Here is an 18526-nt window from a genome sequence, read left to right as displayed (position 1 = left end):
TTATACAAAGGTGTACGGATACCTTTTAAAATGGAACAATTTTTTAATAATTAGGCCAAGTGATCTAAATTTTGTTGATATGTTAGAAAGATTTATTTTACTAGACAATGGCTGAACGATTGTTTTCAAGAATTACAATTGCTTGGCGTCAAAGGAATTAAAAGGATTAAAAGAATTAAAAAATCATGTCTTTTTTTCAACTTTTCTATTTAAAGCCGTAACGATGATGTTTTGAAACAGCTCGATTTTGATCATGTTATTCAGGGAATTAAATAATGATTTGTGAATAATCTTAATGATTTGTGCAGCTTCCCAATAAGCACTGGTAATTAGCACAGACGTCAATTTTACGTCCATTTTAGGTCTGAACGTCGTACGACCTAAAATGGCCCTAAAAAACGTCTTAAAGACGTCTTTAACCCTTAGAGCTCTATGGACGCATATATGCGTTTGGCAAAAGTCATCCGTGTAGCCTAAGGCCGCATTTATGTGTTTTCTCTAAGTCATCGGCCTGGACTAAGGGCGCATATATGCGTTTGTCGACTTTTTCAATCGATATGCAGTTATTTTCGTGTAAAATTAATACAGGGGCACTCGTTAGTAATTTGCCTTTCTTGGGTAGCGGTTGGGCAATATTAGGGTCATAAAAATCCCCGGGAATTTCCGAAACGGAAATCCCATTTTATGTCCCACTCTCTAACCAATTAGATTTCAAAATAATTACCTGCACTGTCACCTTTTCGCGACTCGAAGCACTCGAAACGACTCAGTCAGCAGTATCGTCTTGTGAATGTAAGAACCCCACGGTCTCGCTCGCGTCAACAACGATAGTGCGGAATATAACTTGTTCGATTATTTTTTTTTATTCGTGACACCCTACAAAATGTCAAATCTTGAGGAATATTTCACAAGGGACGACAGTGAAATAGAATATAGTGAATCACTGTCATCGGACATTGAATCGGAAGATTAATTATTTAACCTTCTGCAAAAGAATCACTATAATTTATTACTGTTTGCGCCTTGAATAGTCACTTCGGTGTGGCAAAAAAGTATTCCGCCCCCAGGGAGGGTCAGCGATAGCCGCGCTCCGTCCCTACGAACCGTTTCGGCCAGGAGTATTCAGAGCTCAAAAGGTTAAGACGTTATTAACTGGACACAGGTCACCCTAGCAATTTGTAATAGCGCCTCAGGGTCGCCATTACAGTGCAAAGGGTTCGTACTTTTCTAGAACGCTGCTTTGGCTTCCCAACGAAGTGAATTGTTTATCGAAATGTAAGATGAGTCATTTTCAAAATTTGTAAAATACTAAAAATAATTTATCTAGTTCAGCTAGCATTTTGTGCATTCAGTTGACACCGTATAAAAATGATTACACATGTTTCGACTGGTTGCTATGTAAGTTCAAACTTGTTGTCAAACGATCAGAATCTTCCCGCAGGGAAACAGAAGTCAGCAGTTATTTCACAATAGGTAACGCATACACGCCTTATATTCTATTCCTTTGCTGCATGAACTACGCAAGATCCTGCAACAAGCCGTTTATCAATGTTAATCGCTCTAATAGATTGTGCGCCGCGAAAGAGAAATGAAAAACAACACTTACTAACGGTTCACTACTTGTCTCCCGATATCTCTGGATTAGGCTTTTCATTGCATGGATGTCAACATCATGAAGTAAGACATTGTGCATCTGACCAACTGGAAAACAAGGTTTAATGAGCCAACTCTAACTTGCACGTCGAACCAATTGATTATTAATACACGAGTACAAACCCCCGAGAAACCCTCGATCGACGCGTTAAAAAAACCATACAAATCGAATATAAGCGCCTCGTTGCACCTTGTTATGATAAGTAACAATTGTTTCTGAGTGAAAACCGACGTGTTGTACCAAGGGGTGGAATATCTGCAAAGACAGTCGAAATGAATCATATACTGATGATAGTCTGATTCGAGCGTGACGATATTCATTAATTATACATTTCACGACAATAATAAGTTGTATAATAACAAGTTAGCATATAACATATTATATATTATATATAATATATATAATAATATATAAGTTATATATAATATTATATATATAATAAAATAATATGTTATAATAATATAATATTTTATATAATATATATAATATTATTATTATATATATAATAAAATAATATATTATAATATATATATATATAATATTATGTATTATATATATATGATATTATGTATTATATATTATATATAATATATTATATAATAATATAATTAATATTTGAACACACTTTAACCCTCTTACGATTAGGCCGATATAACTTTTTCTATCACCTCGGTGAAATGAAATTCATCGAATCGTGCAGATAACGTTTGAGTTTCTGTCATATTTTTGTACTAATTATTGTACCCTTTCATATAATAAGCTTAAAAACGTTGTGTCATAGTGAAGTTTCCAAAAATGTGCACGTATTTTTTAGCAGATCCTACAGGGTGTCCCAAAAATGTCTCGCCACCCGAGAATGGGGGGGTTCCTGGGGTCATTTGATGTAACTTTTTCCTTTGTTTACGAGTTATCAACGAAAAACGGTGACCAATGAGAGACATGCAATCTCGCGCAAGCTGATCTCGTCTCTCATTGGTCTCTGTTTCTCAGTATCTCAAGTTGCAACATAAATTCTCTTTGGCATATTCTTCCGTAGTGCTAAGTACAGTACTACTATTATTATACAGTAAATTACTACTAAGTAAATTATATAATTATTATTTATATTATATATATATTATATTATAATATTATATTATATTATATTATATTATATTATATTATATTATATTATATTATATTATATTATATTATATTATATTATATTAATTATATTATATATAATATATTATTATATTATTATTATAATTATATAAATTATATAATATACAGTAAATTATTACTACAGTAATTTCTCCCGGAAATGCCAAATTTCGGGTTGCCGTGAATTTCCCTGCGCTGGTCCCACGCATACGTAATTCATTGTTACGTCGATGTTAAGTATTCGAACTTTTCTGGGACAAATTACTGTACTGCGATCATCTGATATAACACAATATACAATCCCATAATAATGTCGCGAAGCGAAGTCCACCAACGACAAATAGAGATGTTTCAAGCTTACGTGAATGTGGATAAACTGTCCGCATAGTCCAACAGATGTTGTATAATATAGTTCAGATAGAACATGTACACTAACTCGGAAGTGGTAAAAAACATGGCCATTACCATTTCCTGTATATCGTGTGTCTCGCATATAGCGATAGATAGCTGAAAGATGCGTGTATTTCGAGAGAGATGTGACAACGATGTTTATACCGTAATCAATGGGGGGACAAAATCGACTTACACGGAACAGATTGATACTCAAGGAGACGACAGCGAAAAGAAGAAGAACGGCGTACGAGAACACAACTTTGCCTTTCAAGAACATCATGAAACTTTAAAAACGAATGAATGCTGCCGAAAATTAGAGATCCCTTTGAACCTGCATAAAAGTTGAGTAGCCCGTTAGTAAAAGCTTTCGATTTCTGTCGACTTAATATTTTTGGCATTTATCGGTTAATATATAATAATATATAATATAATATATAATATATAGTATATAATAATATATTATATATATATATAATATATAATATATATAATATATAATATATAGTATATAATAATATATAATATATAATATCGGCTAATCGATCTCCCAGTTTGAAGTCCGATAAAACAAATATTTTACTTGGATTCTAAATTATGTACGACGATGCCAAAGGTTCGATCATGCGACTCATTTTGCGCAGACTCAAAGGGTTCTAGCGGGTGACGTTTTTTAATGAAAGTTTTCTGTTAATAGAATATGATACAGCGAATACTAACACTTTTGCATCCGCGTGGTAATTAACTGCTTTTGCTATATAGTCGCTTCTGTAGGTGTTCATAAGCTTCTCCGTAATATATGACGGCGCCGCGGCAATTCCTTTCTCGATATTGTAACTAAAAATCAGAGTATTTTTCGATTCGATTATTTTTGAAGTAAACAATTTCGATTTACTTTCGAAGTAAACAATTTGAAGTGCTTCAAACAACGCTTGGATCTTTTGAGACGTGATTTTTTCGTTTTTTGAAAGTTTTCAGTATATATATTATTTATATATATATATAAAATTTATATATAAAATTTATTTACATATATTATTTATATATTTTTTTTCGTTTTCAAAAATTATCCAATTGTCCCAAAATAATTGTACAAGCGAGAAATGAGGGGTTCCTCGGATCATTTGAAGTAACTTTTTCCTCGGCGAAAATACGATCCACAGCTTCGTTTACGAGTTATTAACAAAAAACGCTGACCAATCGTAGAACGAGCGCGGCCAGCGTTCCGCCCTTTCAGCCGTCGCGCCGGCCGTCTGACGCAGCGGCAGTGGTCACGAGGTCGGGGCGTCAGCCGTACGCGATCTCTCATTGGTCACCGTTTTTCGTTAATAACTCGCAAACGAAGCCACGGATTGCATTTTCGCTAAGGAAAAAGTTATTTCAAATGACCTCAGGAACCCCTCATTTCTCGCTTGTACAATAATTTTAGGACACCCTGCAGCAGAGTGTTTTTTAGTAACGATCACACCCGCCTCCTACATTATACAACCCACGATCAACAGTGCTTCAATTTCCGAGAGTGCATGAAGTAAATTAGCGTTGTCTTACCAGACGATTTCGTACAGGCTGATACTGTGCTGCAGCCACATAATGAACAGGGTCTCCGTAGCCACATATATAGTTGTGATCAAGAAGAACGATATACATTGGTGAATTACTATATAAAAGAGATATTTATCTTCGTCGACTAAATAATCCGTCACTATCGGGAAAGGGATTATTTCAGTCGAGTTCGCGGGTGTTGCTACGATCATAATATAAGATGAGACGCGGTATAATGTCACAAGTAGTGCTGACGGGTATATAAATACTGTAACATATGCATGATTATGGCATAATACGATGGATTCTCATTGCTTTGGATCACAGTAATGCATTGCTAAATCGCTCGTCTATGCACTAATTATTATTATTATTATTATTATTATACTCTTCTAATTCCGAATTTTCCAAATCGGATCATCAATAATTGAGTCGTTTATTTTGAAAGTGGCATAAGTCACTTTGTTTTTAAGTCGATATATTTAAGGGTTTGCGATTTAACACGTTTCAAAATATGAATGCTAACTTTCGAGAAGATTTACTTGTATTTGTTATCTCAGGATACTGATATTTTTCTCAGTATAAATAATTTCGTGTAAACATGAAAAAATCACCACTTTTCATTACGGTAAAGTGACTTATGCCACTTTCAAAATAAACGGCTCAATTATCTGGAGAGTATTTGTTGCTGTCGTTCATAGGCGTCTGAACCAGCGTGTACGCGAAAATAAGTTACACAAGAAGTGGAATAGGTGGCGCATAGGTGGCGAGAGTCCCGCAAAGCGGTGTGGCGTGTCTACCGGGTGTCCTAAAATTACTGTAGAAACGAGAAATGAGGAATTCTTAAGGTCATTTGAAGCAACTTTTTCCTTAGCGAAAATGCAATCCGCGGGTTCGTTTGCGAGTTATTAGCGAAAAATAGTAAAACAGTCCGAAATTATCGCGTGACTAATAGTGAAATAGGCCTACGGAGGATACCACTGACAAAAAAAACGCATTAACGAACGCATCAACAATCCCCTAGCCTTCTGAAATAAGAAGTTTCTCTCATCGAAAAATTTTGATTGGAAACCTAAAAGAATTTCGCTCGGTTACGTGTTTCATTCGTTAAACGTTTTGACAGAAATTCTTGACGAAGTTTACTTAAACGCGTCAGCCTTTGGCATTTGAGCTCGACGATGTTAGGGGTCACCTCATGAATTGGAAAAGAATCCGAGAGCGAGCGATTTTCGCTGCACCACTGCGTGTATCCGGAAAGTTATGTCGTTTGTTTACATTAAATTCAAACAGATAAATTTTTAACTAGTTTTTATTTTCAATCAACCATGTAATCACCCTCATCATCAACAACCTATTTTCATTTAGTATGCAAATTTTTAGTATGCAAAAATTAGTATGCAAAAAAAAAGGGATACTGACATGCGCAGAAACGACATTACTTTCCGGTCCCCCTAATATATTCTTACTCGCATAAATGGCTCCTTGTTGCTTCCCTAGAGTGGCCCGCCTCTCTAAAATTTCGAGCGTGTCTTTGTGCGTTGTATTCCATTTAGCCTGTATGGACTCCATTAGTTGCTTAATCTGTGTTCAGAATCATCTTTACTGCCTCACCTAATTCGCGACGCGTTAAGTTAACTGTAAATTATTTTCGGCACTCACCGCACTAGTCATGAACAAGAAAGCGTTGAACTTTACCACAGAGCCCAGTGAAATTATTGTAATAGGCAGGGCCTGGAGTAACAGCATGAAATCAAAGTCGCCTGTTATGAAAGGTGTGATCTGAAAGAACCACATTATCATTTTGCATCATAGAGAATTTGACAGTTGATCCTATTCCATCTGGATTCCTCGGGCAGAAATGGAAACAAGAAGACTTTGCATTAGTTTTGAAGTTTCCATCATTTCTCATCAGCGGCACTTTTATACTTCATGAAATTGACACTTTTTGAGCCTCTCGGATCTTTCGCTAAAAATCACGAAACCATTTACTGCGAAACATTTGTACCTGTGTAAATGAATGGAACAGAACCTCGTCAATGTCGGAATTTTGAGAATTCTGTTTCACAAACGTATGTCTGAAAGTTGAATATTTCAGAAACTATGAGAAAATAAAATGAAATAAAATAAAAATACCCCCTTAATAACATTCGCCCGTTGTACTATGCTATCATGGTTATATTCAGCAATTTTGTTTGCGACAGAAAAAAGAATTTATTGCTGTACAAAATTGCACTACTGGGTTTAGACTATATTCGTGCAATTTGCAATAACGTCTAATTGCATCGTTACATAAATATACTGCTGAAATTGTACAGGATATTAATATTTTCGTTCATCGTTGTATACACGGTGTCTCAGAACTTCTGATACAGAAGGAAAAAGATGTGATTCCTCGGGTGATTTTTAGTAACTTTTTCTTTAGCGTTTTCATTAACGAGTTATTCATAAAAAAAAAACACAGACCAATAAGAGGCCGCTTCTAACTGGAAGCAAGCCCGACGCGGCAGTTGCTATAAATAAATATATAACAAAACTTCTCCCCGAAATAAATATATTTGTAACACATGAAAATCGCTTTGGCCATCCATCTGGCCAATAAAGATGAAATCTATTTTTTTAAATAATTACTCGATAAGCTTCACACCGAATTTCACTTGGGCATCTTCGATAATTTAGAACTTTTAATAGTTTAATTAGTTAACGAAGCCGCAACCAACATCTTCGCATCACCTTAGGAATCATCAAATTCCGACTGTAACGTGATTTCTGGGACGCCCTGTATGTTACACCGTGCTGTGGGCATTAGAGGATTCTTTTGTGAAGGGAAGTTAATGTGAATGGTTCCTAAATACTCGTGTGTGTGTGTATCCTAAATTGGTGTAATAAACTATGATTACGCTTCTGTGACTCGACAGTATGACGAATCAAGATGTCTTTAATTTTCCAAGGGGCAGAGAATTGATGATTCATGACGATGCAAATCGGAAATCAAAAATAACGATATCGTAATATCAGCGTCGCTTTCGTTTCATCCGATAAAGGATGCGACAAACGCGAAAGTTAAAGGCAGTTTATGTACGTTATACCATGCTGCGGGCATTAGAGGATTCTTTTGTGAAGGGAAATTAATGTGAATGGTTCCTAAATACTCGTGTGCGTGTATCCTAAATTGGTGTAATAAACTATGATTACGCTTCTGTGACTCGACAGTATGACGAATCAAGATGTCTTTAATTTTCCAAGGGGCAGAGAATTGATGACTCGTGACGATGCAAATCGCAAATCAAAAATAACGATATCGTATTATTACGATATTATATTATATTATATTATATTATATTATATTATATTATATTATATTATATTATATTATATTATATTATATATTATATTATTATTATTACGATATTATCGCTTTCGTTTCATCCGATAAAGGATGCGACAAACGCGAAAGTTAAAAGCAGTTTAAGCGGCTGTACCTGGACAATTATCATAAGGGAACAGAAGATGTTCACGAGGGTAGCCCTGATTCGACGTGTGCTCTCACTATCGTACGGCCAGAGTCCTAAAATTCTCATCAGGCGTACACTGAACTTGTAATGTACATCACATGCGGACATCGCGAACGATGGTTCAAACGTGACTGGCTAAATTCCTGCTTGTACTTTTAGGTCTCACTATTTCATGCAACCCCTTCAGTAATATCATACTTTTTAACACAATATAAAACAAATTCCCAGAAGTAAGGAATTATGACTGACGCAATCTGCAATTACAAACTTAGTTATTCATGTTTTACGGCCAAGACGGAAGATCGATATACCTCGCGGCGATGATATATGCACAGCTATTACGGTAATTACAGGGTTGAACGGAGGGGGGACATCTTTTTGAGAACTTTCATTCGATGCCTGTGTTTATTGTTTTATTCTCACGTTTTCCTCCACGTCGACCGAACTGGAGAGAATCGATATTTCTCGAAAATATTCAGTCTTCCTTGGCACGCCAAACGTGAAACAAGTGGAATTAATATACCGTGGATAATTGAACGTAAGTTTGAAGTCATTTTGTCGTAGAAATTCATTTTGAACGAAGCTGTGCCCGTGATGGAATTGATAACGCCGGATGGTCGTTAAATATTTAGGAGCGTCGAAAAAAGCAGTCGTATTTAATTATGGCTGTACTAATTTTCAGGATCGTCCGCTAAATGACGATCCGAAAACCGTAACGATGAGAGACGTTAATTTATCACTTCATATGAAGCATGACATTATAATATAATATAATAATTTAATAATATATATTATATATAATATAATAATTTAATAATATATATTATATATAATATATAATAATATATAAGGTGTCTAACATTATTAGGTACAATAGTTTAGCAACAATATAGTCTCACGTGACAAAGAAAATTCTTGCATATTGTGTTTATTTTTTTATATCGATATGCGACCACAGAGTGAGTAAAATGTTTTGTAAAAATGCTTGATATTTTATTAGAACGTTCGAATAACAAATAAAGGTAAAGTATCTTTTATTCGAATCATTATTTAAATAATTTCCTAAGTAATGCCCAACTCTGTCTTAGGCCCGTCTTTACCAAGCCTATCTTAAACAACGCTTTGAGTCGAGAGTTGGGACTATGAAAATAGCTCGTAGTATTTTGGAAATTTCAGAAAAACTACAAAGGAATCATTAAATGTAAATACATGAAAAGGAGGGGCGAGGAAGGAGCAACTGTTGAAGACATTGCTCGGCGACATTAAACAACTTCCACGTGTCGGTCTATTCTGGTCAAAAAGGGGAACTAACAACTTGGTTGTTTTGAAATTTCATGAAATGTGGAAGAGAACAAATAAAACTAATTGTAAGATAGTAATGAGCAAGGAAGGAGCAGTTATTTAAGACATCGTTCAATGATATAAAGGGGAAAAAAAAGTTGAGTCGGTACAACGTCGTGAACATTATTTTGGAAGCAATTCAAACTAAAATAGCAACGATAAGGAACAATTAAAAAGCAATTGTTTACGATATTCTATGACAGTACAACTTCTACTTATTTATTTTTTCTTTCAAGTGTGTATTTCTTAACGACTTAACAACAACTGCTTATAATCTTAGACTAGAAATAACATTGCCTAGATAACTTGAGTCCTGGCTTAGAAGAACGAAAAGCTAGAGTACTATGTCTATCTATGTAACAAAAATAGTTATATATAATTATAAATATATAACTAATTAGTTATATATTTAATACATATTTAATATAAATATATATATATATATATATATATATATATATATATATATATATATATATATATATATTTGGTTTTTTAGCTAAGTACTATGTCTATGTATGTAAAAAAAATAAGTTATTTTATTATATACATTTTTGGTTTTTTAGCTTATATTCTAAAGGAACAATCAGACTTTGTGCTCAATAATAGGCTACTATAAGTGGTAAAAAAAAAAATATGTCAGTACAAAAAAGGGAGTATCATAGCTTTTTCTACACCTTATTTCTACCTAAGAACTACATAACAATAATGATAACAATAGAGTTAAGTTAATATATACACTAAATACAATGAAAAAGTGTGTATGTTTGTATGTTATTTGAGATTTTTCTTTCTTTTAATTTCATAATGGTGCTATCATTGCTCAAGATTCTGAGATTGCTGTTGAATACTTGAAACTATTACTGTTAATATTATAGTTCTTGTGATCTATTCTGATTTTTTTGCTCGTTTTGTTCCTACTCCAGTGGTATAGGATAGCAATATAATTGTTGTTTTGAATTATTCCTTGTCAAAATATAAGAATGATTGTGGAGTTAGGTATTCAGTAAGTTTTTGGCTTCAGGCTTCATTCAGATTACACTTGACTAATTATACTGTTATTAATGTGTAGTTATTTATACACACTACACACTTTTTAAGCAACTTCTTGAAAAGTAGAAGTAAGCAAATTAAAAGTAATTACAGAACAATAATCAGCAATCAAAGAGCAATTCCTTGGTATGTTTTGGTATTCTCCAACCTCTCGTGAAAGTCCCTAGTCGCTCCGAAGCAGTTTTTTGGAAATTTCTGAAAAACTACAAAGGATCAATTGAAAGTAATTAAATATCAACAATGGGCAGCAATTTTTTGAGTATTTATGCCAAATGAAATTTGGCAACTACGAATGGCACGTGCTCCTAGTTCCTTATATATTTGTTTATCCAAAATCCATTGTTCATCGATAAAATTATCGTCCCTGGAAGGTTAAACAATAGGTTAGATGAAAAGAGCAATTCTTTGACAGATCATACAGCACGTTTTATGCATTATTTCAAAAATTTCGTATCACGAAAATTCTCCAATCTTTCATAAAAGTCCCTAGACGTCTCAAAAAAGTTTTTTGGATATTTCTCGAAGAAGATAAGTGAACAATTAAAACTAATTCGTGAACAATTATGGGCAAGTAAAGAGCAATTTTTATAATAATTTAATAATATTGGTTAATATGGTGAGCCTACTTCTACTACGGTAGAAAAATCGTGCAAAACCTGAGGTATTACAGTAATGGGACCATAACTCCCAGCTTCCTAACCTCTTCATAACTTTCTTCCAGGAAAGTAGGAATGACAGAATTACTGACCACAAATGGGATTGGACGATTCCAATGGTGAGGTCTCATTGGACCAATGGACGCACTGGTCTTGAGTGGAAATTCCACGAACAATTAAAATACTGAGAGCGACCTACCCGTTTGGGACCTACTCTTGCACGCGTTTCTTGCTGCCTAAGCTAGCGCGCATATCCCCACCACTTTACTTCGCATCCAATCAGCAGTGGATACTGTTTCAGCATTGAATCATCGCCCAATCAGAGCAAAGCAATTCCTACTCCTATTCTCGCTATCGGAGCGAGCCGCGAACAGAGAAGTTTGCAGGAGTTAAGGTATGTATCACACTGTACATACTATGACGTGGTCCATATATGAGAGATACATACATATATAGTAGTATATATGTAGTATGTACCTAAGTTTCTACAAGACCCGCCGGCTGCAGCGCGCTTCGGTAGCGAGAATAGCAGTAGAAATTGTTTTGCTTTGATTGGCTGACAAATCGATGTCAAGACAGGATTTACTGCGGACTGGATGCACGGTAAAATTTGTGGGGATGCTTGGGAAAACTAAGGAAGGTAGAAAAATCGTGGAAAACCTGAGGTATTGCTGTACATATGTACATATTTACCATAAAATATGTGGCTGTAAGTATGACCTACATATACGTAGTTTCGTGTTCGGTATGTTTGATTTTCTAGCCCTCTGGCGATGAATTCGTAAAATAAAGGGGTTCATACTTTTGATACGTATGTGTTACTAAACTAGTGATATAACGAATAAATTATTTTTATTTTTCATTACTTATTGTTTAACATTTTAAAGCACCGAAATAGACAAATAATATCCTATAAGTAAGAAGTGGAACACACGCATACTTACGTATTGTTCGTCAGATTATAAAGGTATAGTTTTGTAGATTTACGAATACAATCGCCCGCCATCCGTGGAGGGAGTTTTAGAACGTTTAGTGAAACTAGTGTGGTGTGTGGATGGTTCTGAAGACGCGCTCAAAAGAAACGTTATCGTATTTATTAATGACCCTGTAATATTACTATCAAATGTGATTCTTTTTGCAACATATGAGAGCGGCGGTATAACCTTCGTCGACGTAATATTGTTTTGGGTTGTTTCACAAGGAAATAAAGAAAACGTACTACGTATTCAACAAGCTTACGCGTAACCGCCAAAATCACAGACGGAAACGCCATCTTATGCAAAGATGTTGACATTTTACTAAATCGGGAAAGACACTATAAGATATAATCGTCGTTTTATTCGGGTCCTACGACTCGATTTGTGTATTTACGAATGTTGAAAAATGTTAATAATACTTACTGATTGACACGTCATCCGGTTTTTCATTATAAGGTGATAATCATGTTGCTAACGGGAAATTGTATTAACGATACCGTTCCATTCACCCTTATGTTTAGATTTGTGTTTACAAACAGTGCACTACGCACTTCACACGCATTTTAATTGTACGATCGTTTTTCTTCACAGAAGTGCACGTAACAAATATTCATAATGTTTTACGCACATTTCGTGTTGGCCAAAAAGGGGCCACTGGCCCGAATTTGGTTAGCCGCTCATTGGGACAAGAAGTTGACAAAAGCTCATGTATTTGAAACGAATATTGAAAAATCAGTAGACGGTATATTACAGCCAAAGGTACGCATAAAATCTCCCTTATATTTATGAAACTTTCACTGTAACTTAGTCTATGAATGTTTACAAATATGTAACATGTTCTATAAATCAGGTTGGAATATATGACACCTTTTTGTTCTTCCAAAACGGATTGGTGTTGAATGATAGCTTGAATTTACAGTGATTTTTAATATGCTCATAATAAATATGTTTTGATACGTTTTGAATACATTTACCTCGTTGTGTTACATCGATATAGGTAAAAATGGCTTTAAGAACATCTGGACATTTGTTGTTGGGTGTGGTACGCATATACTCCCGGAAAGCTAAGTATCTTTTAGCCGATTGTAATGAAGCTTTTGTCAAAATAAAAATGGCCTTCAGGCCAGGCATGGTAGACCTGCCGGAAGAACACAGAGAAGCTGCTGTAACTGCTATAACATTACCCGAAGTGTTTCATGATTTTGATACTGCGATGCCTGAATTAAAGTAAATATATAAAAGTTAGATAACTTTGTATTGTTTATATCTTCTTAATAATATCATTCAATGCGTATATATTATTTCAGAGATGTTGATATTGAAGCTCAATTTAGTTTAAATCAGTCAAGAGCAGAGGAAATAACTATGAGAGAAGATTACGGCAGCTTAGCTTTAGTTACACACGATCAAGGATTTGGTGATATGAGTTTTGATGCAGAACCACCAGAATTATTAAGACACGCTGGTGCTGTAGAACCATCGTTAGATCAGGTATGTACATATATTGTTCCTGTTATTTGAAGAAACAGACATTAAACATAAGGTATTGTTTATTTATGGTTTAGACACATATGTTATTCACCGATGGACCAGGAATTGAAACAGCTTTAGATCAAAAGGAAAAAGAACCGGTACCAGGCCCATCAATAACAGCGCAAGCCATGGATATAGACATGCCTATTAGAGATGATGGTTTTGGTGGACATCTTGGTCAAGATATCATATGTAAGTGATTCGGACGTATGTGTACAAAATTATTATTTTAATTATATATTATATAATTATTTGTTATACTTTTTAGCTGGTGGCCTATTCGAAGGTGGTTTGTTTGATGAAGCCCCAATGGGTGAAGTATCCGTACCTGAAGTTAGTGCTGTAGCAGAACCACAAGAGCCGGCAGTATCTGGAACTGCACCTTCAGTTCATGAGGAATCCGAGGAAGAAATGGGACCTCCGTCTCCTTTGGGAGGAATGAGGTAGTTAATCCTTTTTTTTTTATCATACTATCTTTAAATTATGAATTTATATTTTATATAAGATAATAAATATGCATAAAATAAATTTTATACAATAGCGATGACTCCAGACCTGCCTCTCCTGCTACAATTGCAGAAGAAATTGAAGGAAGAATAAGTGTTGCAAGTCGTCGTTTTACTCCTGCTCCGTCAATCATTCCTGAAGAACGTCCAATGGAAGCCATCGAAGAAGCACCACCTCTACAAGATCAAACCACATTATTACACGATGAGGAAGAAAGTTTTGCTCTTGCACCAGTTGATACATCTGCTTTAAAAGGTTGGACATTATATAGAGCTACTTTATTCTAATTTTAATATTAATGATCACAGTTACCATTGCAATATTATCGATGAAATTATAGGATTCACAAAAGCAAAGCGTAAACGCAAACTTATTGTTGATGAAGTCAAAAATATTTCTGGTGAAGAAATGAAAGCACAATTATCAGATACCAGTGATATTATAACCACCCTGGACCTTGCGCCTCCAACAAAGAGGTTAATGCATTGGAAAGAAACTGGCGGAGTAGAAAAATTGTTTGCTTTACCTGGAAGACCAATTCCAGCACGTGTATTGTTTAAGGTAATAGGAATGTTTACAATTTTGAAATTCATTGTATTATGAGAAAATAAGCAGAGGTATACGAGAATCCGAAAATGTCGGGAACCTGATTTCGAAACGAGTCGCGAACAGATTAAGTAAGGTCGAGCTAATACTGGAAAGTATTTCGGGTCTCGAAAATATCAGGGGTTTCGAGAATTTAGAGAACCCAAACAACATTTTGGGATTAAATATTACGAGACGCCTGATTGTACGTCCGAACTATACGAGCTCTATAAGGACACTGTAAGATCAAGAGTTTGAACGCACACAATTGCGAATCTACTTAGACGAATTTCTTAGAATACACGCGAGTGTACGTTTTTTTCTGTAAATCTCAAGTGGTTGTAGCAACATAGAGTTTTAATTCGCAGAATACGAACGTATCAACGTAAAAATCGACGTAGCTTAATAACGATCAAACCTAATTCCCGAAACGTAATTAAAATTCCCAAAATTTTCGGGAATCTCGATATTTTCAAGATCAGAAACACATTCGGGATTTTTGTCCCGACCCAATTTAACCATTTAAATGCTGTCGAAATAGAATTATCAACGACATCTTACGAGTAAGTCTTACGATCACGAGGACTTTGGACGTTTAGTAGGCGAAGAGGAAGGCATGCCTTTGGAACAGATGAGGGAACCTGTAGAAGCAGATTCATTTGAACAAAGTATTTTAAGTAAACGTTTGTCCCGGAAACGAAAGATGCCATTTGAGGACGAGGTAGGTTATATTTAATATATATGTTTAATTCAGGTTTAAATAAATATTATAAATTTCTATTATCTATCTATTACACACCCTTTTATTTCCAGATAAGGCCACCACCTCCAGCACCGGCACCACCTCCAGTAGAAATAGCATCCGAAGCTGTAGATGTCCCAAGTATAGCTCCTCTACCTCTAGCTGAATCACCGATTCCTCTTCCTGAAGTATCTTTGCCAACAGAATCAGTTTCTGAAATCAGTGGTATAGTGCCTCCTGTCGAAGAAGCAGAAATAGTTCCATCAGTACCTTCTGAAGTACCTTTGATTTCACCACTCGTAAATGAAATACCTCCAACTGAAACCATTGTTACACCCGAGGAATCGGTTATACCACCTACACCAGCAGAACCAGAACTCCCTACTGCGCCACCTTCTGAAATGCCTCAAATGGAAAATATGGGCTATGATCAGGTTAGTTACGGTTTTACAATATAAATACATTACATATTATAGCATCGCAATAGTAATTTTAATTAATATCTATACATCTAATAGGCTCAACCTATTGTACCATATATGGGATATGATGAACATCCCCCAGCTCCCACAACACCTGCTATGTCAGAAAGAGGGCCAGCGACTCCATGGAATCACGAGGACTATGAATTCCCTCCATCTGTAGGACCTGTATGTAAATTTTATATACTCTTTAAAAAAAAGTGTAAAAGTAAATTGAGATTTAAAAAATATACAAGAAGATTTATGTAATTTTTATTACGTTGTTTTATAGCAAGAAGAACAGCAAGTAGATGAAACATATGAACAGTTTGAAGAACGAGTTCTTAATAAGAGAGCAGCACACATGTATCATGTTATTAAGAACAAACTGGATACCAAAGATAGGTTGACGTTATCAGAAATGGCATACAAAAATAATCGTAAACAGGTTTGTATTTATACGTATAATTCATAGGAAATTTGATGATATGTATATTGATATTTTCTGTAATGTTTGATTTTAGGTTGCACAAAAATTCTATACTTTGTTAGTCCTTAAAAAGTTTCAAGTAACAGAACTGTATCAAGAATGCCCGTATGCTGAAATTGTAGTCAGTAAAGGACCAAAATTCGAGAATCCTGCATTATAAGAATATTAGGTATTTCGTACCTTGTATTTACTACTAACAGTGATGAGATAATGAAGAAAAGGATTGTAGTTGCTCTGAATCGTAACAGAAAATGAAGCGATTTATCTAAATTCTTTTGATAGATAAATTGTAAAATAATATACGAAACCGCTGACAAAAACATGAAATATCTACTAAGGCAAAAGAGTTTTATAAATCAAGTTTTTAATTCCTGATTGAGGAATGTATACGTTTTGTATAAATCAGGGCAGAATTATTTTGGACCTTCCGCATTTCTAACGCGCTAAAAGATTCAATTATATGTATAAAAATTTAATATTGAAAGATGCATAATTTTTTACTTCTACATAGGAAAAGGTCGATTGTCTTCATTAACTTAATTATCAATCCGAACAGGGTTTGTATATAATATTGACGTGTAGTGAAAACATATTTTATATCTTACTATTTACAAAGAAGGTTCTTGAGTCCGTACTGCAGGATGGTCCAAAATCACGAATAATCTTTATGAAATAATTTATGAAATTTAATAAATGAAAATTTTGTTAAAATTTCATAAAATGAGATCATGTATGGTTGAAAGCTGTTTTATTTCGAAATTTAAGAAAGGTTGGACCTACAATATAATTTTCTTATTAGCGTACTTACATATTAATTGATACTGTAAACAATTATTAATGGAAGAATCAGGAGAATATTTTATGGATAATACTTTTATGTATTGCAGTCATACTTTAGGAGTATCAACGTATTAAGTTATTTTTCATATATTTCATATTTTATGTACACTCGGCATGATCTGTATAGTTACTTTTCATATAAATATCAGTGAAAATTTATAATCTACCATAATTTATATTTAAAGTATGCATGACATTCCAAAGAACGTTATTGTAACGTGATTGTTTCAATTTCACTGTTTCAATTCTTATTATATACTTTTTTTTATTGTACATCGACGAAAATGTATTAATCGTGTAAAAAGATAAAAATTGTTTAACCATGCTATTTTCGAAAGAAAATAAGATTGTGGTTCATAATTTAATTAGTCTGACCACGAAAAAATGTTCAATAATTTATTGTTATATATGTATCTCTGTCTCATGGGATGCAGAAATGTTGATAAATCGTATTATAAAAAGAAGTACTATATTTTATCAAATTGACATGTCAGAAAATTCTCGAGAGCAATCATATTGCATTGTAAATATACATGCACAATAAACATATACGCTATCATTACGCATGTACTCCTACCAAAAGGTGTGTTATAAAAAAGATCGACTGCTACAACATCTATGAAATGCCTGATTGTAAATAAGTCCATGATCCATTAACCAATACATAATTGTTTATAAAATAAAAGAGAGGTTTCTGAAATATTCTGTTTGAAACTTAAACCCTAAAGTACATATCACATAATACTTAAAAATGTTGATCCATTATTTTCCATTAATAAACTGTTAACAAACATTGTCAGAATCTATTATGTTGATTTGAAAACTTTTCAGAAATATTAATTTTAAATAACTATTTCCATCATTTACACATTGCACATGGCATGCGTGTATTTACATAATTATTGATTATAAATTGGATACGTTTCTTAAGACAAACATTCACCATATTAATATATTTATCCTTTAGAGTCACAATGTAGAATAGTACATAATTACATTAATTAATTTATAATTAATTTCTTCTTACCTATTTTTTTGTGAATTTTGTTATGTATGTTATAAGACTATTAAATTGATATCATTCAAGATTGTTATTATAT

The 18526-nt window shown here is 34.1% G+C and overlaps 2 protein-coding genes across 8 annotated transcripts; one reads left to right on the top strand and one right to left on the bottom strand.

The window, feature by feature from the left end:
- Positions 1 to 188: 188 nt before the first annotated feature.
- LOC117218888 (uncharacterized) lies at positions 189 to 8488 on the bottom strand. 4 transcript variants are annotated; one of them, XR_013033762.1, is made up of 10 exons: positions 8209 to 8488; positions 6389 to 6508; positions 6196 to 6310; positions 4736 to 4997; positions 3908 to 4024; positions 3384 to 3454; positions 3159 to 3304; positions 1777 to 1909; positions 1607 to 1701; positions 189 to 1528 (listed from the first exon to the last, which is right to left on the bottom strand). XR_013033762.1 is itself a non-coding variant. In XM_076523229.1 (10 exons), exons 1-9 carry the CDS (start codon positions 8347 to 8349, stop codon positions 1651 to 1653), a joined length of 1023 nt encoding a protein of 340 aa, XP_076379344.1. In that variant the 5' UTR covers positions 8350 to 8488; the 3' UTR covers positions 189 to 1528; positions 1607 to 1650. The 4 variants fall into 4 exon arrangements, 3 of the variants coding, with proteins under 3 accessions (XP_076379344.1, XP_076379343.1, XP_033323501.2); XM_076523229.1 differs by having other exon boundaries at positions 3384 to 3474; positions 4736 to 4844; XM_076523228.1 differs by having other exon boundaries at positions 3384 to 3474; positions 8209 to 8484.
- Positions 8489 to 8639: 151 nt separating this feature from the next.
- On the top strand, positions 8640 to 18126 carry vtd (RAD21 cohesin complex component verthandi). Of its 4 annotated transcripts, none has more exons than XM_033467584.2 (14): positions 8640 to 8779; positions 11357 to 12000; positions 12860 to 13027; positions 13266 to 13495; positions 13576 to 13759; positions 13834 to 13993; positions 14070 to 14244; positions 14343 to 14563; positions 14649 to 14869; positions 15435 to 15614; positions 15707 to 16069; positions 16154 to 16285; positions 16389 to 16544; positions 16621 to 18126. In XM_033467584.2, the coding sequence occupies exons 3-14, from the start codon at positions 12884 to 12886 to the stop codon at positions 16744 to 16746; spliced, it is 2292 nt and encodes a 763-aa protein (XP_033323475.1). In that variant the 5' UTR covers positions 8640 to 8779; positions 11357 to 12000; positions 12860 to 12883; the 3' UTR covers positions 16747 to 18126. The 4 variants fall into 4 exon arrangements, with proteins under 4 accessions (XP_033323475.1, XP_076379342.1, XP_033323476.1 ...); XM_076523227.1 differs by lacking the exon at positions 8640 to 8779 and adding an exon at positions 10991 to 11202; XM_033467585.2 differs by lacking the exon at positions 8640 to 8779 and having other exon boundaries at positions 10991 to 11956.
- Positions 18127 to 18526: the final 400 nt, after the last annotated feature.

Source organism: Megalopta genalis, chromosome 6 (assembly GCF_051020955.1).
Source record: "Megalopta genalis isolate 19385.01 chromosome 6, iyMegGena1_principal, whole genome shotgun sequence".
Taxonomy (NCBI): domain Eukaryota; kingdom Metazoa; phylum Arthropoda; class Insecta; order Hymenoptera; family Halictidae; genus Megalopta; species Megalopta genalis.
This window is presented reverse-complemented; position numbering and strand designations above follow the sequence as displayed.